This window comes from Anarrhichthys ocellatus, unplaced genomic scaffold (assembly GCF_004355925.1).
Source record: "Anarrhichthys ocellatus isolate YVR2014 unplaced genomic scaffold, GSC_Weel_1.0 scaffold82, whole genome shotgun sequence".
Lineage (NCBI taxonomy): Eukaryota > Metazoa > Chordata > Actinopteri > Perciformes > Anarhichadidae > Anarrhichthys > Anarrhichthys ocellatus.
In genome coordinates this window covers 787,397-814,232 of record NW_022280112.1, presented here as the reverse complement: position 1 = coordinate 814,232, position 26,836 = coordinate 787,397, and the positions used below count along the sequence as shown (strand labels likewise).

The following is a 26,836-nucleotide window of genomic DNA, read 5'->3' as shown; positions in this document are numbered from 1 at the left end:
ACACACACACACACACACACACACACACACACACACACACACACACAGCATGTCAGGTTTCATACAGCGCTTGAAAAAGGGACCATATGTCCACATGTCATCATATTGTGATGTAAGAAAAGTCTTCTTCAGATTCACGATGTCATGTATGAAAAGACCCAGAATATTCTCTTTAAGAGGCCTGCTTGAATACTATGACAACAGCAACAACAACAGCAAGCGACTGATCACTGTGACTGTGATCACTACGAGTTTTCTACTGCAATTAAAATAATTATTAAAGATATTATGAATGATTTCAAAAAAATGGAATTGTAATTTAAATTATAGAATTGGTGAAAAACTATAACCAATTATTTTGCACAAACATGTCAGCATCTAAATGTGCAGAAGTGGAATCCTTTTCTTTGAAAACTGTGTAAGTGGATTTTAAGAAGACATTTCTTCAGAAGAACAGTTGATCAATGAGGCCCAATGTTCACATTTAAGTTAAAACATAAATCAATATTTTAAAAATATATTATGAAAGGAATATGTTTGGGAGTTTGACACATTGTCTTATAAAGAGATAAAAACAGAACTGTTCCTGGGTACCTTTTAGAATATTGGGTTCAGTAGTCCGTTTAAAGCTTTATTGTGTTTGGACATGAGGAGCTCACGATGGACAATTTTGATTTAAAATAAGGATGAAAACCAATGCAGCAGAAGCAGAGAAACGGTCTCTTTAATTCCACACATTCTTCTTTGTTGTCAAAACCTCACGCCTACATTGCCCACAATGCAACTCAACCATTCAGTCTCAAGCAGAGATGAGGAGCACGGCTGCAGAGGTTTGGGGCTGTACACCCCCTGGATTCTTTTAAATTTAAAACTTGTAGCCTTCAGCTGACTCCAGTTATCTCACGTGAGGTTATTAATGAGACTCCACGACAATAGACCAGTAAACAGACTGTGATGTACAGTTCAGTAGGAAAGAAGTTTAGTCTCAATAGGAAAAAGATCATTTGCAGTTTTTAAAAACCTCCCTCTCCTCCCTCTCCCTCTCCTCCCTCTCCATCCCTGAAACAGCTGTTTGCGGCAGCCGTGTCAGCTGGACAGCTGCGCCCCCCCCCAGCTAGAGCACGCCTCTGTCAGGTAGGCCCTTTGAAATGAAACCCCCGAACAATTGGAAGAGAGCGGAAGAACAAACAAAAGAACTATCTATATATCAGTGTGTCTCTGCAGGTGTACAGGAGGAGGGGAGTCCTCCTACTGCTCTGTCCAGTGTCACCGCGGTTTCAGCATCACTGTCCTCAACAGCAAGGGAACCCTTCCTCACCAGGTACACGGAACATCACTGATGGAATAACACCATGCAAAGTCCTTTGTCCAGTTTTGGCGATAGTCCTCCTGCATCATCAGGTCCCTCGTGGGGAATCAAAGTTAGCAGCACTTTGATGCTTCTAACGTGCATATTTTGTAATCTGTGGTGTGACAAAGAGCTCACAAAGAAATAAGTGATTATTGGTGTTATTAGACTGCACAACGATGTACATGAGACGCACAGTAATGATTCAGGGCTTATAATTGTGGGATCGCTGTCACACAATTTACTGTTTACAAGCACAGCAGTCTTAGCAGCTTTTGACCTGTATATCAGGGAAAACACCCTCTCTGACATGCATACGTGTTGCTTTGCATAAATCGGTCATACATGGCCTTATGCAGATCAATCAAACCACGTCCCTATAATCAGATGGATTTAGTATTATTTATTAGTAGTTTAGCTTTAGAAATCATCTCATTAAATCCAGTGGTTGGTTAGTTGGCTTTCACACCACAAACGAACCGTACCAGATTCCGCTCGGGAGAAGACCAAGACCCGCCTTTTCAAGCGGTCCCAGTTGGGTTGGTCTGGTCTTCACCAGAGTCTGATTCACATCTTTCTCTCCAACCAAAAAAACAAACTGTACTGCACAAACGTAGCTGACTTCATTTTAGCCGAATCAAATAGATTCAGATCTGATACAGATCTCACCAAAGGCTTTTCTCTCCTGTCTTTATGTAACGGGTCAATAAAAAGGTTGTGCCAAGTGAAAAATCTGTTTTGATTTTTCAGACTCTCGGGGCTTCCGTAGATTTCAGTTTGTCCTTCCCACAAATTCTAGAGTAGTCCTACAATCATTTATTCCACTCTTTGTAACATTTGGTGTTCTTTTTTCTCTCAACATTTGTGGTTGTATTCCCTTTTGCTTCCAAAATCTGGGGTAACTCAAGCCTCTTATGAAGTATGAGGGAAACAATGCATACAAATAAAAAACAAAATAAGTCACTTCTAAAGATTACAAAGGGTTGAGGCAAAGGCTTGAATATTGAGATGGAAATCAGTAAGGACCTCCCGCTGTCTTCATTATTACATTTGTAATATAATGTGTCATCAGGCATGTTTAGAGGGTTTGTTTTTTTTGTCGTTCTTTTTTGAATCCTTTTGGAAATGAGACAAACTTCGTCTTTTGTTCCAGAGAGAATCACAGCTGGAGTGCTTCCATGGTTCGTGGGATCGTGTAGTTAGCTGTCAGCCTGTAGACTGTGGCCTGCCCGATCAGTCTCATGTCTACCATGCCATATTCAGTTGCCCCTGGGGCACCACCTTCGGCAAACAGTGCTCCTTAACCTGTGGATCACCAGCTATACTGCAAGGTAAGCTATAGATACGTCTATTCTAGGACGGCCATTCTAATCTAGTCCATTAGTTCTAGTCTATTGTTAGCATGTTCTTTGTTAAAGGGAGCATTTGCCTCCTTTTATATGGATGTCCAATCAGCTTTGAAGGGGAAACGTAGTCAACTGAATTAAAAAAGTCCTCAGCGAGTGCTATATTGACAGAGAAAGCAGAACCGTGCAGGCAGTGCCTACATGTACCAGAATGCATTGCTCGCCAACACACTGATTGGACGTCCACACAAAATGTGACAGATTTTCCCCTTTAAACAGCAATGGATCATAAAAAACACTGTCAGGCTCACTGTTTTAAAAAAAAGATTGAAAATCCTCAAAATGATGATACTATTATTGCTTATATGCTGCTGTTCTCTGTTCATGAGATTAACCGAAATTCAACGAGTTTCAATCAAACCGACTTTTTGAATTATTCACATTGCTGATCGACATTCTCAATCAAACATACCTTTGAATCCCGCAATGTTCTCTGCTGCTACGACCGACCTCCTGATAGTCACAGCTCGGGGTAGTGAACTCACTAGATCTCCAGCAAGATGCTCCCACTAGTCACAGTCCATAAAATGAAAATTAAACCATGATTTTACACAATTACACTTTAAAATTGGCTTGTTTCTTGTTATTTTTTACAGGGCGCATCCTGTTAAAGTTAAAGACAGTGTTTAAAACAAATTAGTTTGAAAAAGCAGCTCAGACCAGGGGAACTAATCTACAATGTTGCAATAAAAATCTCAGAGGGAATGCCATTTACAAAATCACAACCATGGCTTTTCTGGCTCCTCACAGCGCTTCTCTTTGCTTTATGGCTTTTTAAAACGTCAGTGGGGACTGTAGTTATTTAAAATTCAGGATGAACACCGACAGAAACATCTACATGGCATATTCCTGCTCACACACACACACACAAACACACACACACACACACACACACACACACACACACGGCACAACCTCCCCTCCATGTCCACAATGATTTTAAAAACACCACTTGCACCATAATGAGTCAGAACAATGATGGCACCTGTAATTTGCAGTACTGCCACACACATACACAAATTCATATTTACACACTAAAATAAAAAATGAAAACGCATTGCCCCTTTTTGGTAATGCGAGTTACGCAATGTAGTAGATGCTTCTTGAAGTGATTAGATGGAACAAGCACGATGTCCACACACTTGTGTTTGTGGTTCAGAAAGAGTCAGCACTTAGAACCCATGTATTCATGATCCCAAACACAGATTGCACAGATATAATTCTATTTGTGGCTTTGGTGAAATGTGCTCGAAGGCCATCATGCATCGCTCGGCAGCAAAGAGCACAGTGTCTTCAGTGCACACCAGTGCAGCTGTGATGGATTTTGATCACCGCAACACCAGCACAATGTTTAAATGGCTAGTAAAAATGTAATGCCATGTTAAAGATTCATTACGTTTTATAGTCCAAATAAAACAATGCGGGGCTGTGATTCTCCGAGCGTACCGACGCTCGTGCATGTGAGGCTATGCAGGCGTAGGAACTATTAGCTGAAGTCTCTTTTCTCCTCATAACTGTACGAGACAGAGCGGGACACAAATCAATCCATGCTGTTGACCTACTTGTATTTCTTTGTGTACTTCTTTGTCTTTTAGCTGTACAGAGTTCTAAACAGTGTGGTGTTTGCAGCTTTCTCAAGAACTGCTCGCACAAACAACTTATGCTCAATTCAATACACTTAGACCTTTTACTTTGGTAATGTTGGCACACTTCATATAGATATTGCTGTGTAACCAGGCACCAACCTCCAGTTCTGACGAATAAAGCCAATGCTGAAGTTTCTTAAAACCTGCATTCTCTCTAATGTCCATCAGGGGGCGACTCCTCTGGTTGTATAGAAGTCTATGAGAAAATGACTCTACTTCTCTCTTGATTTATTACCTCAGTAAACATTGTAAACATGAGTTTATGGTCTCAATCTCTAGTTTCAAGTCTTCTTCAATACAGCATGATGTTCATTTAGTAAATGATGGTCCATTTAGAGTCAAACAGACCATAAAGCAGGGTATGATTTAGGGCGGGGCTACACGGTGATTGACAGGTTGCTACCAGAGACGTATACATCGTCTCTATGCCACACCTTCACAGTCCAAATATGATCACTTCCTGTTCACTGGTTGCAAAAAGCCAAGATGGCCACGGACACATTGCCGAACTCGAGGCTTCAAATTGACGTCATGACGACTACGTCCACTTCTTATTTACAGTCGATGTGTGTAACTGACATTACTGAAGGTTGTGAAGTCAGTTACATGTTGGTGACTTCATAACTCTTCTCTATTTTATAAGGTCACACTTCATTTCATAATGTCACAGAAACATTTCTGTGGTTTTATGAAGAAAAGTAAGACATTAAACCACCAAGAGACATGATTGTTGTTTCCTGCTTGTGGTCCCATTGAACTCACTCTGTCAGGGGTCACCTTCACATGTTATATCGTCTCCAGTGACGTAATGTCCCATACAAGCTGCACTTTAAATCAAGGATTCACTGGAAAAATGTCGAGGTAAAGTCAAAGCTGTCCTGAAGTGAAAAGTAACACTTACTAACTCTGACTTCTGATCCTTCCACATAGATGCTATGGAAGCTCTTCCAACCACACCAGTCAGATGAGCGTTACGATACAAACTAGCTAACTGCATATAGATAAAACAAAACCAATTCTGTACCATCATTCCATTAATGTAAAATAATATGTATCTGCTCCAAAATGTAACGCCTTCTTCTTCTGCCCATCCCTCACCCCTCCACCATGAAAATGGAGCCCGTAGTTTTTTCCCATAATCCCGCTTAAACTGACCAATGAACCGAACCAAAAACATAACCTTGTTGGCGGCGGCACTCTTTCCTCCCCCCTCCTCCTCAGGTGACAGCGACAGGTTGGTGTGTTTGGAGGACGGCCTGTGGTCTTTCCCAGAGGCCTACTGCAAGATCGAGTGTCCCGAAGTTCTGAACATACCCGACGCCAAGCTGCTGACAGCAGACTGCCTGGCCTCGGGGCACGACGTCGGTTCCATCTGCCGTTACAAATGTAACCCAGGCTTTTATGTGATAGGGAGCCTCAAGAAGAAGACACCCAGGTTAGTGCTACAGCAGCCAGTGTTTGGAGGGCATTAATACTAGCATCACTCACAAAGAAATGTCTGTATTACATTACATTACAGTCATTTAGCAGACGCGTTTATCCAAAGCGACTTACAATTCAGATTCTATCACACCGTAGGCACAGCTACGGGAGCAATTTTGGGGTTAAGTGTCTTGCTCAAGGACACATCGACATGCGACTAGCGGAGCCGGAGCCGTGAATCGAAGGACGGCCCTGCTCTCCACTTAGCCACTGTCGCTAAGCCGCTTAGCCACTGTTGTTATTTGATTTAAGCATTTTATGCAACGGCATTATTTTTTGTTTGGTCCACCACCTGCAACTCTATGTTCGGTTTCGCTCACATTAGGGTCTAATAAAACATGTACCACTGTGTCATTACTCAGCCAATTGTGTTTTTTCTGCTCATTACATCACATGTTGTTAATGAGACGAGGGGGTCCTAACGGGAGGAGACACATTTTCCTTGCTGTCCTGAATTGCAGTTAAAATGCAATGTATCAAATATCTAACGAGTTGACTTTCACTCTCATATGAGGCCAGCATAAAAAAATACATTTTATAGATTTGTACACACTAAATTTCCACCCAATACGGTGGAAAACCATCGTCCACCAAGATCCATTTGCAGCTGGGTGTCTTTTTATGAGTTACTCTTTCTCAAACATAATGCGTAAACATTTTAATAACCCCGATGCTTTATTAGTCCAACATGTGAAAGTGAACAGCAGCAGCTATGAAAGAGCTTTAAACAGGACTTTCACCTTTGACACCATGTACGTACACACACACACACACACACACACACACACACACACACACACTGTAGAACTGCACTGAGCGGGGGTAATGAGTGCATTCGGTTGGGGAGAGTTTGTAAAGTAAACCTTCTGTCACTGGATGATACTACACAAGACGTTTCAGCCACCATGTTACATTCATTTTGTTCTAAACTCATCTGTCAGGTGGATTATATCTGTGGAACATCCTCTGGTCCAAATGTACGTCAGTATGCTTAGAATTTAAAAAACAAATCCACAAGAATCGAGCATGAACTAGAGGTGAAGAACTGGTGGCCAGTGTCCCAGTACTGGCTGCACACCGGCCTCCAGTTGTTTTGGCCGCATGTATTGCTCAAAAAAAGAAATGTAACTCCTTGAATGCAATTCAAACTGGTGCTGATCCTTAGAATTAAGATCACTCACAGATTCACTCTTTTGCTCTCTAGGAAGTACTTCAGGTTGGAGTGCCTGGAGGGGGGGCAGTGGGAGGAAACTAACTGTGAGCCCATATCCTGCCAGGCCCCTCCTGATGTATTCCAGGGCATGTACAACTGCACCAACGGCCTGTACTACGACACCCTCTGCACCCTGCAGTGCCCAGATGACACAGAAAATGTAAGACTTTCAACATCTGTCCATTTTTTTTATTTTTGGTCACATCACTATCAAAAGTCAATTTTAGATCAGAACAGGGTGGGACACTTGAGTCTTCTATACTGGATGCTGTTTAACTTGGTCTCGATGTAGTAAAAAAAAAACATCGTGTGATGGGATCACACTAGCTTCGGCACAAGGACCAAGTGCGTAAAGTGGGAGGGGCAATACCCCATTCCACCTACTTCCGGCGCCCTTGCTTAGACCACACCCATCTTCAAATTCAACTTCTATTTGATCTCAATTTAGGCCGTATATAAGAAGTGGATGTAGTCACCGAGACGTCACCCATTGGTTTGTGGACTGCCGTTTTGAAGCCTCGATTTGACGGTCGCCATCTTGCTATGGCAATTGACCATATTTGGACTGAGGAGGAGTGACAGAGACGCCGTACACGGCTCTGGTGGAGACCTGTCAATCTCAGTAGCCCCGCCCTAAAGCATCCCCTGCTTTATGGTCTGTTTGACTCTAAATGGACCATAATTTACTAAATGAACATCATGCTGTATTGAAGAAGACTTAAACTAGAGATTGAGACCATAAACTCATGTTTACAATGTTTACTGAGGTAATAAATCAAGAGAGAAGTAGAGTCATTTTCTCATAGACTTCTATACAACCAGAGGAGTCGCCCTCTGATGGTCAGTAGAGAGAATGCAGGTTTTTAAGACACTTCTGCATCGGCTTCAGTCGTCAGAACCGGAGCAACAACTGTAAAGTTTCATGATGGCGTCTTAAACGGTTGCGAAGCTATCGTGGTGGCAAAAGACAGACATATAAAAACCTGGCATAACCTCCTCTGTGGTAGTTCCTGTTGCAGTCAGTCTCTGCAGGACCAGATTTGACCTTGTTGTGAGCAGTTTCATCTCGGAACTACTTTCTTTCTACCAAACTACATTACTGATGTTGCAGCTCCATTAATGTAGCTCCAACTTGCTACGTCATGAGCCTCTCGTCCATGAGCAGACAGACACTTCCTTCTGTGCAGTGGTACGGTTTGGCAGATGTAGTTCAGTAGAAAGAAAATAGTTCATTCATGAAACTACTCACAGTGCCGAGTGCCATCTAGTTCTATTATATTGGAGACTAGGCAGACATCTCTACTCCCAATATCTCCAGTACTTGGCAACTACTAACTAACTAATTATGGTTGGAACTAATAACTGTCCCCACATAGTTCATTGATGACCACCATGGATTTTAGTATCTGCCTTTGTCTCCAGAGGGAGATTCGCTGCACTAAGGAGGGTGACTGGACTGCAGAGTTCACCATGTGCTCCAAGCTCCAGGGATCGTGCTCTCCTCCGGTCGATCTCAACTCTGTAGAGTACAGCTGCGACCAAGGGATGGATGTCGGTGAGTGCAACCTTTGTCAGGGATGAGAGTGTAATCCATCAAAATAAAGAGTCCTGATTATATTCTCTCCCTTCTGTTAAACAAAATAAAACCAAGCACAGGAGCCCGTCTTGTCTTTGGCTTCACTAGACTGAATAGAAAAAGCAACCACGGCGGTAGAGCACCTTTTTTTTATCGGCGTATTATGGGAGATTATTATTAAATGCTTTGGTTTTAAATGTCAGGATGAGACTCCTGAAAACCAACTGACAGACTTGCAGCAACCAACAACACACACACACACACACACACACACACACACACACACACACACACACACACACACACACACACAGTAAAAGCCCTCACAGTGATGGTTGCTAAAGGTCCAGACCACAGATGACTGTGTGGTCTCTAGTAATGTGGTCTGTTTCCTCAATGTCTGAACATGAATAAATTCAACAGATGCTAATGAGGGTTAGAGGTCAGTGTTGTTTGATCTTTCTTTTTTCAAACTTTTCCTTGCAGGTGCTGTTTGCTACCCGACATGCATTGTGGCTGTAGACATGGATCTGCGTGACCTGGTGGTTCTGCCCAATGGCTCTACAGTTGACTCTTTAAAGCACTGGATGCTGCCCACCAAAGTCCAGGTGAGACGTCTGAGGGTTAGGGTTAGTCAGTTTGATTAGTCTCCAATGATTCTATTTGAGCACACTTTAGTGTACATTTTTTAATATGTCCGTTCCGCACAACGTGATTGGGTGACCTTTATTCTTAGTGCCAAAGCTCAGAAAGTCAACCTAGTTCCGGAAAAAAATTATGTTGCTTTTTCACTGTGTAATATTGGCTTTATGTATTTATGACATTATTAACAGTTAAATTAACGTTAGCTTGGCTTATTAAAACATTAGCATGGCTTACTAGCACGTTAGCTAACATTAGGTTATGCACGTGAGGCTTCCGATGATGTAACCCAATCTCCAGTTTGAAACGCAGGCTTCCTGTTAACAATGTGTTGTGGGCTCTTTGGCATGACCATTGTGCTGCTACAGCTGAGAATTGAAAAGACCTACTGTTGGCAGTTTTTACAGAGTCAGTAAGGAAAAAATATCTATATTTGTCAAACACTAGTTTTATTCACAAGCTGGTATTTAATATATACTTCTACGCTTCAAATTTATTTCCATTTGATCCAGTTCAGCAAAACGCAGAGCTTAGAGGAGGGGTGCCGTACGGATCAGCTTGCAGAACCGGTTGCACCTGTTGCTGTTTCGCGTTGCTCGACGGGGCACGACGTGGTGAAAAATGAGAGCCTGGTTGGTTTCATTAACCACAACTGAACAAGGGGCTTGTGGATTTTGCTACCATTCGGAAACTCTTGGCAGGCTTTGTGAAACGCTCCTTGTTTTGCTGGCTGCCATGACAAACAGCGCTGAGTCCCTTCAACACAAAAACACCCATCAGAATGAATAATGCATCCAAACATCTGGTGGTCTGAACAGCAGCATGGAGTGCACTGAGCTACTGCTGCAGACCGATCATTTCAGTTGAAGACCTAGAAACTCATTTGGGGGACAGTCGGCGTAAAAAAACAAACATCCGCTGCTTTGCATGTTTGCAACCGAATTGTTCTCACTTTGTTAGTTACCTGTTACCTTCATAATTACTACTTTACTTATCTGACCTCATGTCTTTATGAGCCGTAGTGTCTGGTTTCTGCAACATTGAGAAACAAGCTCAATTTAATAAGCAATGAAACGGGTTTGTGCTTTGGCAGTTTAGAGCTAATGGTGTGTTAAAAGATAGATGGAGGGAGACGATGACTTTTTAATTAGCGTATATTGAACTACGTGGTTATGAGCTGCAACACATCCCCATCAAGTCATGCACCTTAATACCGGTCACACTGGAAGTACATTTCAAAAGGAGAAAAAGTTGAAAAAATGATATCCTGTCGAGTCTTCAACAAATGTACTGTGAAATCGGTCAATAGGTTGAGATCATTTCTAGCTTTTTCCAATAGAGATCAATGATTATTCATTTCTGGACTCATGTCCTTTGAATCTACTGAAGTCATCTGCCACGTTGTCTGTCCCCACCTCAGACAATTATTAGCATTTAAAAACGTTTTAATTTAGACCTTTCCAGTGTAAGTCATATTTTTTGAACCTCCATGAGACCAAAACACTTCTTGAACTGGACATATTTTGCAAGAATTGTAGTAAAACAAACACAAAGTACAGAAATGATTTTAAATTCAAAAAGTCTCTCTGAGTAACCGAGAATGCCTAAAAATCTGTCAAATTTCATCACAATATGTGCAAATGTGTTTCATATCAGATGTTTGACTGAATCATTGGCAAGACATCTTTAAAAAAACTAAAAACAATGAGGAAAGCATTTTTAATTCCCGGCTGCACCGGCTAACCACACACCATCACACAACCGAATCCGACTCATGTGTATTGCCAGAATGTGTTTGTTATCATTCAAGTGTTTTTGCATTTCTGGAAATCACAGGCAGATAGACGAGAGTAAAGGTTCCAGTTGACGTCAAGCCTTTCCGGAAACACACACATCTCACACACGCAGTGTATACAAGTCACCGTGAACGAACTCGTAGCAATGTCAGATCTTGGGTTGTGAGTTAGAGGGCTGATGTTTGGCCTTTTTAAGGTGGGTCATGTTACCCAATATCATATCTCAGGAATCGCTTCTATGTTAATGCTGTTGCAAACACTGCTCCAGTTTCGCCTGACATTTTGGGTGGTCCGCCAGGCAGTTAGTCCCCCCTTGCCAAGGTCAAATACTTGGACGGCGGTCCGGTTACTTACGCCATATCTCTGGCGCTGCCTCCTGATTTCGAGGCATTATGTTATTTCAAATCTCAGAATCAGGTCTCCCTCGCTGGGACGGGCTGCATAGGGAATCACAGAGGAAGGATCCACTTTCTCTGCCAATGTTTGTTAGTCAATCAGCTCTCTGCTCACCACCTTGTAAATTCCCGGGGTCAAATAAATGACCACAGCCTCGCCTGGTTCTCACCACGCAACTTTGAGTTTGGCATCCACTTAAGTTGTACGAGACAATTATTTTTCTTCCGTTACGAGGTTTTTTCATGCAGGCAGACACAGCAAAAAGCTTGAAATTGTCATAATGTATTGCATATGTCCGTGACAACAATGCAACATTTGCAAGTCTGCAATCAGAATGAGTGCAAGATGTCGTCTTGTTCATGTTTTATATAACAAGGTAAGGGAGGCCAAGTGCTAGCAGATCATTGGCAAAAATGTACCATGATTGTTTCGTCATTCGAAATAATAAACTATAAGTTCCCAGAAAATGAGTGTTTTTGTTGATCTCCCTTAACCTTTTTGTCTGGTGTGTATATTTACACAAAACTTATAGGCAGAACCCCATCACATTTACAGCACGCATTCATTCTCCCCGGAGGATGAACACTCCACACCACCATCAGGCCAAAATGTCAACACATTATTTTAAAACAATCCAATAGAAGTATTGATTTAAATGCATACATGCAAATGTATGTTTTCTGTCTCCCGTTAATCAATACTCACAGAGGGAAAATCACTCCATGAGTTGGTTGCCATTATGCTCCATCGATGGGTACTTAATGAAGTTAATCAATGGTTATACCTGAACACCACTTGGGAGCTTTACACTTTTTAAAAAATGCTTTTGTTAGAGTGCGAAATAGTTTCCATGGCAAACACAGTGGTTATCCACTCTACTTCTCATCTAAAAGGCACATACACGTCAATGCACTGCAGGCAAACTTTACTTCACCTCAGTAACAAATTTGGCTAAATGATGTTGGAACGCCTCGTAAAATCTTTGTCTTAAAAATAAAAGATGCCAGAATGAGTTGAGAAAGTCTCGCATTGCTCAATTGTCCTTCTAACACGTTTTGTTTTCCAGAGCATAGTGTGCACAGGGATGATGAAGTGGTACCCTGACCCTCAACACATCCATTGTATCCAGTCATGTGAGGTAAGAGTCCAAACAGCCGAGCCGCCCTGCTCCAAATACCCTAGTGCATGCCAATAGTTTCCATCCAGATGTCAGTTTCAACAAAGGTCTTTGGCCAAATACAGTATCAGTCAAGACTAAAATAGCCATTCACTCATTTAACAATTCCAAAGAATTAGAAACGGATTTGCTGCAGCTGAGAGTAACTGAGTTAAGATGTCTGTCCTGCTGATGTGAGGGTTAGAAACTCAACTGAACTGGGCTATCTGGTGGAAACGTGCCATATCTGAGTACCAAGGGGCTTTGGGAAGATAGTGTTTGATACCTCTTGCTTAACCAACCGGTGCGTCTCTTTTCCCAAACATCACTGCAGGTAATTCGGTTCTTACGTACCGTGTCAGCTATGTCCACATGTCTGCTTGCTTTCAAAGCCTTCGTGGTCAGGGAGTCCTCAGTTTGGCTTTCATCCTGTTATTTATCAAGGAGTACTTAATCCTTAAAACAATTACACCATTTCTGGGCATCAGCGCATTAAGTTTACTGCCCTAGCCAGACTTTTCCAATAATATCAAGAATGAAGCAAAACATGCCGAATCCCTGCTGCCATCATTACTCAAGATACCAGAGCCAGTGTGCAATGTGCTTTACATTTCATGATGACAAATTTATATTCTCACACTTCAAAGAATCCCTTTCGAATATGTCTGAAGTACCTTTTTTTAGTGTTTACAGGGATCTTCTTGTTGCCAAATGTTGTTATAGGGCTTCCAAATCGAATGGATTATCTGATAAAAGAAAATAAATGAATCACGGCATTCTGTTACATTAAGATGAATCGTTCAGGCTGACACAAGCCTCAGACACAAGACGTACGTTTATATGTTCCTGCCTTGTTTAAACACTGGTGTTCGCTGGAACTCTTACTGTTTTACAAAAGCAGCCGGATAAAGTTTCTTGTTTGTTGACAAGGTAACAAAACCTAATTTCTTGTGAATTTCGATGTATTTTTTAGAAAATTAGATTATACTTGTATTGGAAACAATAGCTGGATACTTTTAGTAGTATAGTCAAATTGTTTAGTTTATATTTTTGACTGAGACAGTCAATTAGTCATAAAAGTCATAATAAGTCAGTATAAGACAAAACATGTGTAATGTTTGCTGGTAATAGGTTTAAAATGAAAATGATAGATTTTTTCTTGTTTGATATACAGGAGAAAACCCTGCTCAAATATTCTTCCCTGTTTGTGGGAGGGTCAATAAATAGTAACCAAGTTATAAATAGACAATATAGTTCAGTACGTGAGTTGGTCCATCCAACACTTTTTTCAAAAAACAAAATATCTTACATCTCTTATTTCCAGCCAGATCATTTGCTGAATATTTATAGCAGGATGACTTGTAACAAATATGTTAAGGTTCTCATTTTTGTTACATTTAATCTGGTTAGTTTTGGCTTCACATTGCAATTAATTGCACAAAAGTACTATTTGTGACATAACTACATCCTGTCGTCATCCCCCATGTAAGCTGAGTCTCTCTATAGTCACGGCTGTGCTTCGGTTGTCGCCGTGTTGTCATTGCTCGGCCGTCCTCTCGGATCCTCTCTCTCATCCTCTCGGAACAAAATGATTGAAAAGTGTTTACGTTTTTCCAACTGACTCATCACACTCATTCAATCATCGTGTTCTGTTGCATTGTTTTACCTTTGTCCAATTCTGATGATAGCCAGCCAGAACTTCCTGTAACGGGTCCAAAAGTCCAAACCATTCTTTGTAACTGTTGAAACAAACCGAACCATGGTTCATTTATATTCGACCGTGACCACTTGCTTTCGTCAGACCAAGGTTTGGCTGTTTGGTCCCGACCGTGATCCGGGGGTGGTCTTGTTACAGATGCATAGTCACAATGTCAAAACCAAATGTGGTCAGTGTGAAAGGGCCCTGAGGCTCTAGTACATGCATATCCTCCATAGCCACGACGTAACCACTTAACGCAGAATTGGTTTGGTATGAATATTCACACTGCACCACTGTCACCTCAGAATTTACCCTTTACCAATACTTAAGTTTATGAGAATATAGTAACCAGGGGTAAGCTGGGTTTCTGTGAAATAGCCTCGGTCTAGTGTCCACTTACAGTACGAGCTTCATTCCAGAGTGCTCAACTACATCTCACAGTCTTCATCAACAGCTAAAGTTTGCTTGATTGTCATTGAGACGGCTCAACTGTCATCACACAACCTAAGCATTGAAACGGTCACCAGGTGGTCATATCTGAGGGAGGGGATCGTACACCACTTATGTTCAAAGATCTTCTTTGGAAAAGAAAACCATCCCCACAACATCAATCTATCGTGACATAGTTCTAGAAAACAGCTAGTAAGTCGACCTCGAGTTATGATTATTTACTGTCACAACATAGTTGACAGATCACCATGAATTGTCCTGAGCACATTCAAGTCCCCGGCGGGTAAAACTTCCTCAGATTTTGATGACCTCATGGTCTTCCCGCTCCAGCCTCTACACTTCCCATTACTCTGATTACTACTTCTGGTGGGAGTGGCAAAATGGTCAGCAAGTTGTTTGTTCCTTCCAACACCTTCATAATGTTGGGTATAAACATTATAACACAGCCTCTAGAGGCTGCTGTAGCACAACTGTAGACTTTTGGTATTGTTCAATGTTATCACATTTCTGTGTGCTGTAGTTTGTATCATAATTAAAAGTTAGTTGCAATTTAACGTCCATCGCTGCTCATTAATATTCTAACAGTGACAGTAAAGCATCTAAAGTCATAAACCCAGATCGTCTTTATTTGGCATTCATCCGTTGGGTTTAGAACTACTGGAACTACTGATGGAACACATAAACTGTTGATGTCTCACGGTATTCAAATATTCCTCCTACCTGCCAGCACTACATTTTCCCCTTCCACCTTTCCTTGAATGTTGCTAAGCAAAACAGTTGCTTCTGAACCGCTCCTCCATGACAACACTGTAAATTATACCAGACCACATGTGCTGCATAGTCCACTATGCCAGATCTCATCCAGATGCCATTGCTCCCAATCATTTTTACTCTGCCTCTCTTTCCATTCTTTCTTAAAACACGGTTGACAATAAATGTAAAAGTCAGCTCAGGTACCTCACCAGCACAGCGGCTCCTGTACCACTGCCAGTCTGAGACTCTTCTCTACTGGTTTCATCTACTTTACAGCCTTAGAAAGAGATGCATCGCTGACAAAAGTTTCTTTCTTAGAATGTTCTCCGCGTGATTAAAATGTTCGCTGGACCAATGAGGAGAAAGAATTTGATAAAAGTGTATAACAGACACCCAATTAAACACATCGACTCATGCATCACCTAATATGAGGCATTTCATGGCAAAGCGGACAGAAAATATTGAAACCATTTGGTTGGTGGACGCTGTGTTAATCCCCTTGATCACATCATGAAACACCTGTGTAGTAGTTTCCCAGTCTGAAAAAAGTAACTATGAGTTTCACATCGATGATTCAGGATCGTTGAGTTTATATCACAATAGTTCTGCGTGAGGATTATGCACCAATAGAACATGTCTGATTTAAGCTCTCCACTGGCTCAGACAGGCTGAATGTTTGCTGTTTGCTTTAGATGGGAGATCAGGGTTGAAATTAGCTGTAGACTAAGTAGACCAACAGTGAACTAAACAATCTATCAACACCTGAAACAACACCTGAAAACCTTCAAGACTATTGCCTTGTTCTGGCTCTGTTTCTTCTGAAACACATACTTGTTTAATTGAAGACAATCACAAGCAAAGCAAATTAATCAAATGAGTCTCTGTAGACTAAAGGCAGCCAGAAGAGTAGAGATTGTTTGTTCAGACAACAGACAACTGTTGGACAGCAGAATAACTTATGATTTGTATGTTAAATTTACAGTAAGTGGAATTAAAGTGATCCAAATGGAGTAAAAAAATACAGGTCTCTCCACAAGGCAAATCATTTGGCAGAAGCTTTCTTAGCTTTCCGAATACAAAGGTTGTCATCCAAGAAACTTAGATGGAAATATGGGACTGATTTTTCCCCCTTTTTAATGGAAATGACAGACTTTACTCAGCTGGAGCTTGTCTCTCGAGCTATTAAGTTTCTAGACAGCACACGCTTTATTTTACAATGATTCACCTCTGAGTGAATTCCTCCCCAGCTAACCATCCAATCCTTTCTGAGTAACTTTTCCGGGTCCAATTTATAGTGGCAACAGACTGAACAGAAAAGGCCAAACGCACTTCGCCCAGGCCAGCCATATCTTCCAGTCCCGCTGTGTTCGAGGGCCATTCGGTGAATGTCATATCTACAGCTTGTTCTGGGCCTTCCTTGGGGCCTCCCTTGAATCTTCCAGTTGGACTTGCCTGAAATATCTCCACAGTGAGTTACTCAAGAGGTAACCACTGCGAAAATCTACCAACTCCACTCTGAGCTGCTCCTGGAAACCAAGGTATATAGGGCTAACTGGCAAACCAGTACCATCCACCCATTATCAAAGAGGCGCTCTACTTCCTGCTAGAGCTTTTTGAGGAGGATGACACAAGGACACACAGTCAGCCAAATTCTGGAAAACATGTGGTAGAGAGGTGGTTCTTCCGTTAAAATGGGGTTTAACAGGTGACCTGGTGACACATCATGTTTTAATATGGAAGTACAAGCAGCGAATGTTGGCAGTCAACTTGCAGTGAGTGGCATTGTGAAGTGCAGGAACCAAACTTCAGTCATGTGTTTATGTGCACTTGAGTCATCTGATTATTCGCAGATTTTGGCAGTAACCTGATTTCTTAAACATAGAAATGAAAAACCATGATTTCCTTTTTAGAAGGTTAAGGAATTAAGACAAACCCAGCTGGGTTTGTGGAACTAGATTGCCTGGCTCATTTACGGTTAAATAGATTTCTAAAGCTTTTTGTTTTACATGCTCTTGCATGATATAGACCCAGAATGAGAAAAGTATCACTTTGCAATGGGCTGGACGACCAAGATCGCAACTTGTTGCTGTGCACCAAACAGTTCAATCCAAAGTCCGACCAAAACTGAAAGGAAGTACACGGTAAAGTTCAACCATTCAATAATCTGGTTTCTACAACCAGCAGGCTATTTGTTCAAATTCAAACACAGCAAAAACTCACTGTGTCTTCAGTCCAACGCTCCAACCATCAATATTTTTTAACAAGCAGGTTTGCGTTAGTGAACAGGTCTCACCAGTTAACATGGTTCTTATAGTCTAAAACAAATTGACTTATAATTAAAATACGCCAATATGATGAGATAAAAAGAAAAACAACGGAATAAACTCGGCTTTTACAGAAATCTGGACTTTCTATGTTTCTTTTAATTCTGAGCATATACAAATAGCCAATGATTCAACAAGTACTATGGCGTATATATCCCATAATGCTGGGTACATTGAGGTGGATTGTGTCTTACAATCCCCAGACCAACACACACACATACACACACACACACACATATATATCTTGGGTGTTTTTAGCTGTGTTTTGGGTCATTATCCTGTTGGAGGACCCATGACCTGCGACTGAGACCAAGCTTTCTGACACTGGGCAGCACATTTCGCTCCAGAATGCCTTGATGGTCTTGATATTTCATTGTACCCTGCACTGATTCAAGACACCCTGTGCCAGATGCAGCAAAGCAGCCCCAGAACATAAACGAGCCTCCTCCATGTTTCACAGTAGGTACAGTGTTCTTTTTTTGTATGCTTAATTTTTGCGTCTGTGAAAATAGAGCTGATGTGACTTGCCAAAAAGCTCCAGTTTTGAAACTGGAATTTGCCAAAATGCATATTGACAAGCCACAAAGCTTCTGGGAGAATGTCCTTTGGACAGATGAGACAAAAAAAACACCCAAGAATGGCTCAGAGCAAAACATTGGACTATTGTGAAGAGGCCTTCTATGAGCCCTGATCTAAATCCTATTGAACATCTGTGCAAGGAGCTGAAACATGCAGTCTGGAGAAGGCACCCTTCAAACCTGAGACAGCTGGAGCAGTTTGCTCACGATGAGTGGGCCAAAATACCTGTTGACAGGTGCAGAAGTCTCACTGAGAGTTACAGAAATCACTTCATTGCAGTGATTGCCTCAAAAGGTTGTGCAACAAAATATTAAGTTAAGGGTACCATCATTTTTGTCCCGGCCATTTTCATTAGTTTGTTCTTTTAAATGATTCTGTTGAACCACAATTCAAAAGCAATGTCTGATTTTCATTAGTTAATTTTCAGTACATTTTTATTTATTATTACTTTTGTCAGTTTCAAGTTATTTCAGTGACCATTGTGGGTTTTTCTTTCTTTAAAGGAAGAGTACCAACTATTTTGTCCACGTGTGTATGTACAGACCTCCCTTGAACTCCCCGAACTGTCTTTCTTATCAAAAGGTAAAACACTGAGTCAGAAGAGAACACCCCCCCCAAACTGTTTTCAGAAAGCTCTGGGCGAGAGGGGTGAACGGGGCGAAGGAGGGGGAGATGATAGAATGTCTGCTATCAAAAGATTGATACAGATACTTGGTAGAAAGTGAAAAATGAATATGTTGCTGCTTGACATGTTTGTGTTTTATAATGTTGTGATGAAGAGCTTTGCAGGTGTTGATGACAGCACATGCTCCCCTAGAACCAGCCAATGCCAATAGGTGGAATATTTATGTTAGCGAGGTGTGGGGGTTGGCTGCTGCTGCTCTCTTTTTTACGCTGATTTGAAGGGAGTTACTGTGTAATGGTAATACACAAACCAGTTGACCTTTTAACTACCCATTAGGGGAATGAGGTACGCAGTCAACTCTGGCTGGTTCAATACTCTTCACGCGTCAGTGCATTTCTGTTGAGAGTAAGGTATATGCTGCCTAGAAGGGAATGTAAATAATAATTAACCTCAACATGAGCCCTGACCTCAAAATGAACCTCAATGTGGGCAAAGCGGTGGGTTCGCTAATTGAAACAGTCTTTATCAAAGAAAGACGTGAGTGTAAAATGGAGATCAAACCCACAACAAAGCTCGACTATGGAAATATGTAACATTCAAATAAAACTGACAGCAGGTCAAGCAAGTATGCATTTTGCGCGACTCTCCGAGGCTGTAAAGGTAATTCAAAGATTTATGCACTACTAGTGATTTGGGTGAGGCATCTGGTGCAATTGCTGGTAAAGTATTTACTCAGAAACGGAACGATTAAAGAGATTTATTTATGCCACAGCAGTTTAGCTGGGAAAGACATGGGGATTCGTCAAGTAGGAGTTCTTTGAAGTGAAGAGAAAACGGCAGAAATCTTCTCAGCAGCTGCTCTCTCCCCCGTGCCGGTTAGGTAGAGCCCCAAGTCTTTGAAATGACTCCATCAGCTCGTCGGAGAAAGCCAAAAGTGTCTTTGGCCCTCAGCATTTATGTTCATATTATTGGCACCTCAGGGAAGCCCTCGTGGTTTTGCTGAAAACATTAAAAAAGGTTTTCATCGTGACGTGTTTGAGATTCTATGTAACTTAAATTCCACAAATTTGCGTGCCACTCCGGAGTTTCCCCAGAAGGACTCCCACACTGGCCAAAGTATGCTTAAAAGAAAAACAGTTTGAGGAATTGTCATTAATAGGTATTCCAAGTAAGGTGAAGCATACCTGTCCACCTACTCTATCTATTCTCTTTAAATAAAAGATCAGCTAAATGAGACCTACAAGTAAACCTCTCTTTGCTTAATTAATTACACTGAAGACTGACCTCTGTCAGTTTGTCTTATTGTATAAACAATTTTCCCTCCATGTCTTCGAAAAGACTCCAGAAGTGAGGACCATTTCTACTTGTGCAAGCAGGTCTCGAGTCATTTACTAGTGATGTTTCCATCACCTGACCAATAAGGACGTTCAGACTTTAAACAAATGGTACACCACCATCCAAATGACATAGCAAACATCACGGCACTAAGTCATAACTGTTAAGCACCATAGGCAGCCACATATACCCTTTACCTACTCTAGCTTTATTGTTTCTGCATTGTTCACAGAGTTCTCTGAACCCATCGCCTATACATCCGACAACGATTTGGCCTCTAGGGGGCCAAAACTTCGGAGGTTCCGGTGTCGCGATAACGAATAAAAGGTATCCAGGCCAAGACTTGACTCTCCGTGTGCTGGTCATTTTTTACAGTCCAATTAGCAATGCGTGAATGTAGTTTAAGTAGCGAGACGACGTATACGACCAGGTTGTTTCACAAGAAGCCAATTAGCCAAGCTAATGAAAAGCTAAATCATCGTCAGACGTTAGCCGATGGCTTGCGACCAAAGCCGGCTCAAACGTGACTGGTCAATACTACTTGGACTGAAAACGGAAAACCAGAATGCTTCTGATACCCAAATCTTGTCCGGTTGCCTACGGATTCTGCAATCACATGCAGATATCTGTTTATAGAGATCAGGCCAAGAAGCCTTAACCAACATCCTGTCCGCCATCATGATATGCAAACATCATGCAAATGTTCTACAAAGCTAACGTGGAGGATAAAAGGCTGATTAATCGAGAGAACTATGCTAATGTCAACTGACTTTAGGCTGAGTTAATGTAGTCACTAAAGTAATGTTCACGAGAACTCTTTGCTAAATAAATCATTGACATGCTTGTGCATTGAATCGAAGTCCCGCCTTCATCTTGTTCAACAGACAGAAGTGGCCCTCTCTCATTGGCTGATGAGTAAGCTTTGTCAGAGCAAATGAACAACTTTGATTGGACTTGGATTTTGCTGCATAAGTGTTTATTTTTATTTGTTTCATGGACATTTGTTCCAAACAACATCAAGGAATATGACAATTTTTTTTTCTTTTTAGCCTTCTCGGCCTCCCATGCTGTGTGAGGGGACATTATTATATTGGGGAGACAATTAACACTGTTCCTTGTTTGTAACTTGTCTCTAGCCTTTTGGAGGGGACGGCTGGTGTGACACCATCAACAACCGGGCCTACTGCCAGTATGATGGAGGAGACTGCTGCCCGTCCACACTCTCCACCAGAAAGGTACACAAACAGACATTTCCAGCGCCACACCTCCCGTCCGGCGTATTTACGTAGGAACAGAAAGATTGGTTTCCATCACTTTCTTACCATCTTTTTTTGTTTTAAAAATAACAATATATTTTGGACTACTCTTTCCACAGATATGATACAACTTCACAATTTCTGTCCACTTTTGTTTAAAAGGTGGCAAAGCGTTGCTTGGCTGGCTCCAGGTCTCGCATATTGCAATCGAGATGGAGCTCAGAGGCCGGGAGCTGGATTCAAAGCCAGATTCTTCCTGTTTACTGTAGTAGAAATCTGTCTCTCTTGGCTGGAGCGCCGCGCCGCTACGCAGGAGACTCCGACTAAGCAAACAAACACAAATCCTGCTACTTTCCCTTCTCTCCTGTTAACGACTGCGCCTATTTAGTCTCCGTCATCTGTACTTAAAACAACAGAGGAGACTTGTGCCCTCCGGTTTTTCCACTCAAATGGTAAATAAGCTGGTTTTCACCACCGCACGCTGCTGTACGCCTTCTCCCCTCTCGCTTTAAGCTCCACTGCCGAGGGAACGAGTCGGGGTTCAAGACGTCAGAACACTTGCCAGGGTCCAGACGTTGGAATGCGCCCACTCCATCGAGTCAAATTCTGTCTGATACTAGAACACACTTAGCTATGGGCTTAATATACCTGATGAGATTTTCTCCTATTACACTTAAACAGTTGTAGCTGACAGCATTGTGTTACTGTGGTGGCTTCATTCAAAGCATCTCAAGTGGAGATGATAAAGGTTTTTGTTTGGGACGTAGGTCTGCAATCTAACCGCTTTTCTCAAATGAAAGAAATGTTTAATTGAATCAGTTTGACAAATACCTTGAATATCTTCATGTTTATCCGTCGTAGCGAACGCTCCCCCGGCGACAGCTCGTTGGTGCTCGCCGCAAATGCAAATGCTTCACATTACACTAATTGCTTTCAATGATTGCTGTGTATGTTGGGTGGCTAAGAGGAATGGTATGAATAATAATGAGCAAGCTGCGGGGTCAGGCCAGCGGTGGAAACCAGGCCACTCATTCCCTCAACTGCTTCTACATAAACACCTCTTCCCCCCCCCCCCTCTCTATATACCCTATTTGGCTACTGTACAGCCACATATTCATGACACTCATTCACGGGGGCCCTGCCTATTAATTCATACGGCCTACAGTTGGCCTGGTCCTCGGCTGTCTCCTTCATGTCCGTGGCACGCCATGACTAAATGAGAAGGAGTTCAGCGGGTCTGTAGCTGCCATCACAATAAATGAGCTGCCAGACTGCCACTAACTTCTCTTTCACGAGGGGGGGGTATAGGGGCGGGTGCAGCAAGGTGTCGGTCTGCGGTCTAGTTGGTCACTGTTCACTTGGCGAGGGAGTCAAGTTAAGCGCCGTGAGAGGTGGCATCCTGCAGAGCGACGCCGTTTACAGAACTCTGTTTCCACGTGGCTCGACTTGTGCAGGTGAAGGAAATGACAGGTTTCTAAAACCGCATCACGTATTTTCTCTGCCGCCACACAGGCAAGAAAACCCAAACAATTTGCTTTAGTTTTGGTACGTATCCATGAAAACACACACAGACAAGTTGGATTTTTTTAGCCTTATCTGCAAGTAACGGGGCTTCACAGATTGTTCCGGTATCTGGCGGGATGAGTCACCTGCGCATGAACTCCATCAAATATTTGAATCAATATTCATATCTGCCAGCTAAACTGCTAGTTGGGGCCTTTTTATGGAGCGCAGGCAGTATTGGTTTTATTTACAGGGGGGTTGCAGCAATGACAAGGGAGGAGGGATACGTGAGAGATTATTCAGGTGGGATTCGGTTGTCGGCCAACAGGGGAAAACTCCAGAAGAAAAGATCGGGGCTGCCACACCATCTATGGAAACACACAATCTTGGTTTGATTTGTTAACTGGAGTCTGTTTGAGTCCAACAAAGGTCCAAGGTAGTAAACGCAGCAAAGAGCGAACAAAAAGAAAACGGACATGCTTTTTACGTTTGATGTTTTTGATCAATTGCGAGGGCTGAATTCATCACTTCCAGAGGGTTTCTTATCACATGAATTGCGCTCGTGAATGTGTTGCTGTAAACAGCAGGGAGGCAACGAATGCAGCCAGATGACTTGGCTTTGGTTTCTGCGGGTGAGGCAAAAACAAGCCCTCTCTCTCTCTCTCTCTCTCCTTCCAGAGGTTGTTAGGAGGCATCGAAAGGCGGAGCGTTGCTTGGCTCACTCTGCGCCCGCGTCGATGAATCAAGATGTTAAGGAAACATTTAATGGCCGCAGCAATTCCTCTTAAAATGGGACGGCTGGCATTTTTAAAGTGAAAGGCCTTTCTGCCGAGAGCCCTTGGCGAAACCGTTACCCCGCTGCCAACCCCAATCAGTCGCTGCCTCCCACTCCACTCGTTCGCCTCGCTCGCAGCCGTCCATATGTGTCTCTCTCTCTGCCTCCCACTCTCCTTACCCCCTCTCCATTTTCTCTCTCCCGATCTCCCTTCTCACTCCTTCCCTCCGGGAGCGAATGTTTACATTTCTTGCAACAGACTGCTTCGCGGGGCACCAGAGTTTATTTTGCAACCTGTGGTGATGGCTCGCTTCCTAGACCAGAGCTGGCAGCCTCTCGTTGTTGATTCTTAACATGTGTTCATCCGCTCACCTCCGCCGCCCCCCCACACTCCCCGAAGACCCTCAAGGTTTTTCTCGCCATTCAGAGGCCCGGTTGAACCATTTGACATCATGCGCTTTATCGGCCCCCGGGGGGCTGTTGGAGTTCTCTTTGAAACTTTTAGGAAACACAACAAGTCCACTAAGACCGACGCTCGGGTTACTAAGCGGCGCTTTACCTTTCAGCGCAAACGCGATGGAAGAAGCCATGGACGGGGTCCACTAGCCACCGGGGTCGGGTTCGAGTGAATGTATTTTTATCGTCTGTTTTTGCCATTTAAAGCCGTGCTCTTTGCTACAGTTGAAATGTTACAGCCCTGTGGGGAAGAACTCCTGAACTAGTGCATTTTTCAGTGACGTTGCTCTCACTGAAAGCCCTGATGTAATATTTCCTCTCACCCCGCTGCTATCCATCCTTCTCTTCTAGGCTTTTGTTGCACCTACTTGTACTATATATATATATATATATATATATATATATATATATATATATATTTGATCAGATTCCACCAAAGACATCTTTAACAGGGAAACCCACTGAATGTTGTGCTTGTTTGCTGACAGGTCATTCAGTTCGGGGCGGACTGCAACCAGGACGAGTGCACTTGCCGAGATCCGGACACCGAAGAGAATAAGAGCAAAGCCAAGGACTCGGGAGGAGGAGGAGGAGGAGGAATGCAATAAGATGGAGGGATGAAAGAGGCTGAACTTGAGTCACACCACAGACTACACACCACAACACACAAATAACGAAAATATTACATTTGTAATGCGGAGAACGCAATTGAAGTCAGAATTTACACGATAAAAGGCCTTTTTTATTTCATCCTATGCGACCTTGCTGTCCAATGGCACTACATCTGAGTCATGTTGGTTTCAAAAACAGTATTCCGTCCCTCACAAACATCCACATGTGAACAAATTGTTTTCTTTTTTCTGTGTAGAAGATTCTATTTATAAAAGGAAACCCCTCAGTGAGGAAACATTGAGGTAAAAAAAAAGCAGTCCATCCACTCCAGTACAAATCAAGTCATCATCAAACCGCTCTTCTAAATGGATTCAAGTACTCTGTTCAGTTATTTAACTCGTCGGATGGCTTTTCAAAACCAAAGGAGGACTTTTAAAATCTAAGTCGAGTAGACAAGTCGCCTGATCACTTAAAAAAAAAAAAAAAAACGTCATTCACGTCAACATTTTTGGAATTACAAACGATTACTTCCAAATCTAAGTCGGGCAAATGTTAAATATCAGTGTCAGAATTATTATGGATTTCCACTGAAGCAAAGATGTACTTCATATTGTAATGTTGGAGTCAGAAAATCAGTGGTGGAACGTTAAGATAAACCAAAAATGAAGATTTAAAAAAGGCTTTTGGGAAGGAGGGCATTTCATTTGCTCAACACGGACCTGAAAGTCGTCTCCTGCTTGCATGTATGTATGTCAGGTTCTGGTATCCGTTAGCCAGAAATGATAAAGTACCACATGTTGTAAACTATAAAAAGAAAGAAAGAAAGAAGTGTAATCATGTTCTCTGTGATATTTTACAGTACTTTATACTCTATATGAAATAAATAGCAACTTTATATCGACCCTCATGAAGTTTGGATTGATTGATTCATGGTCATTAACAGAGGACGCGTCTGTTGTTTGGTTTCTATTTTAATATATAATAAGTACATGCAATGAAACACACATTTGTTGGCCTGATGCCTTTTTTTTAGATTTCATGACAAAAAATTTAAAAGAATGAACTAGGTTTCATACTATCATACAGATATTTGTGTCTCATGACATATGCAGTGATCAATACTCGCTCAGCTTTAGATGTGAAATGACTGAATGAAAAAAGTCTAAAGGTGCTATGTTGTATATTTCCATCACTGTGTCGTGGTTTGTTGAGTGTAAATATGGACATTCTATTGATTGTGGTTTGTGGACAGATAAATATACATTTTCTTTGAGAGAGGGGAGCTGTCTGTGCTGAAGAACATGACAGAAGATGTGTACATGTGTTCTTGAGGACCTTCGCCAAGCTCAAAGGTCGCCCATCAGAGTGGACATTGATTCAGAAACAGCAATGAAAATGTAACGTGCAGCAGGTCTAACCTGAGGGTAAAGCACAATGCATACGGATGGCGGCATTGTGTTCATAAAATGACACAGAAAGACCAAGAAGATAAATCATGAGAGTATATGTATCTTCCAGGACCTTCGCCTCGCTCAGAGGCCATCCTTAACATAATAACACTACTTTAGGCCAAATTCAGACGATGGCTTTCCACGCTTTTGCACTTCACAACATTTGTTTTCCTCACAAATTGATGATTTAATAACCTTCTAAATTTGTGATTTTTTTTTTCTCTCATAAATTTGCCATTTTAATCTCAGATAACATCCAAGTTTTTTCCGTAAATGTACAACTTTACAAATTCAGATTTCTTTCCCCTCGGAATAATAACTCCGCTCCATGATATATATATATATACAGTATATACT

The 26,836-nt window shown here is 42.0% G+C and overlaps 1 protein-coding gene across 1 annotated transcript in view; it reads left to right on the top strand.

The window, feature by feature from the left end:
- pappa2 (pappalysin 2) overlaps positions 1 to 25,993 on the top strand; it is a 67,914-nt gene extending 41,921 nt beyond the window's left edge. Inside the window, exons 18-27 of the mRNA XM_031874564.1 lie at positions 1,069 to 1,134; positions 1,225 to 1,321; positions 2,502 to 2,679; positions 5,622 to 5,835; positions 7,087 to 7,255; positions 8,518 to 8,650; positions 9,158 to 9,279; positions 12,572 to 12,643; positions 21,563 to 21,661; positions 24,905 to 25,993. Of these exons, the coding sequence (XP_031730424.1) occupies positions 1,069 to 1,134; positions 1,225 to 1,321; positions 2,502 to 2,679; positions 5,622 to 5,835; positions 7,087 to 7,255; positions 8,518 to 8,650; positions 9,158 to 9,279; positions 12,572 to 12,643; positions 21,563 to 21,661; positions 24,905 to 25,024 (1,270 nt within the window). The 3' untranslated portion in view covers positions 25,025 to 25,993. The remainder of the gene's footprint in view (positions 1 to 1,068; positions 1,135 to 1,224; positions 1,322 to 2,501; positions 2,680 to 5,621; positions 5,836 to 7,086; positions 7,256 to 8,517; positions 8,651 to 9,157; positions 9,280 to 12,571; positions 12,644 to 21,562; positions 21,662 to 24,904) is intronic.
- Positions 25,994 to 26,836: the final 843 nt, after the last annotated feature.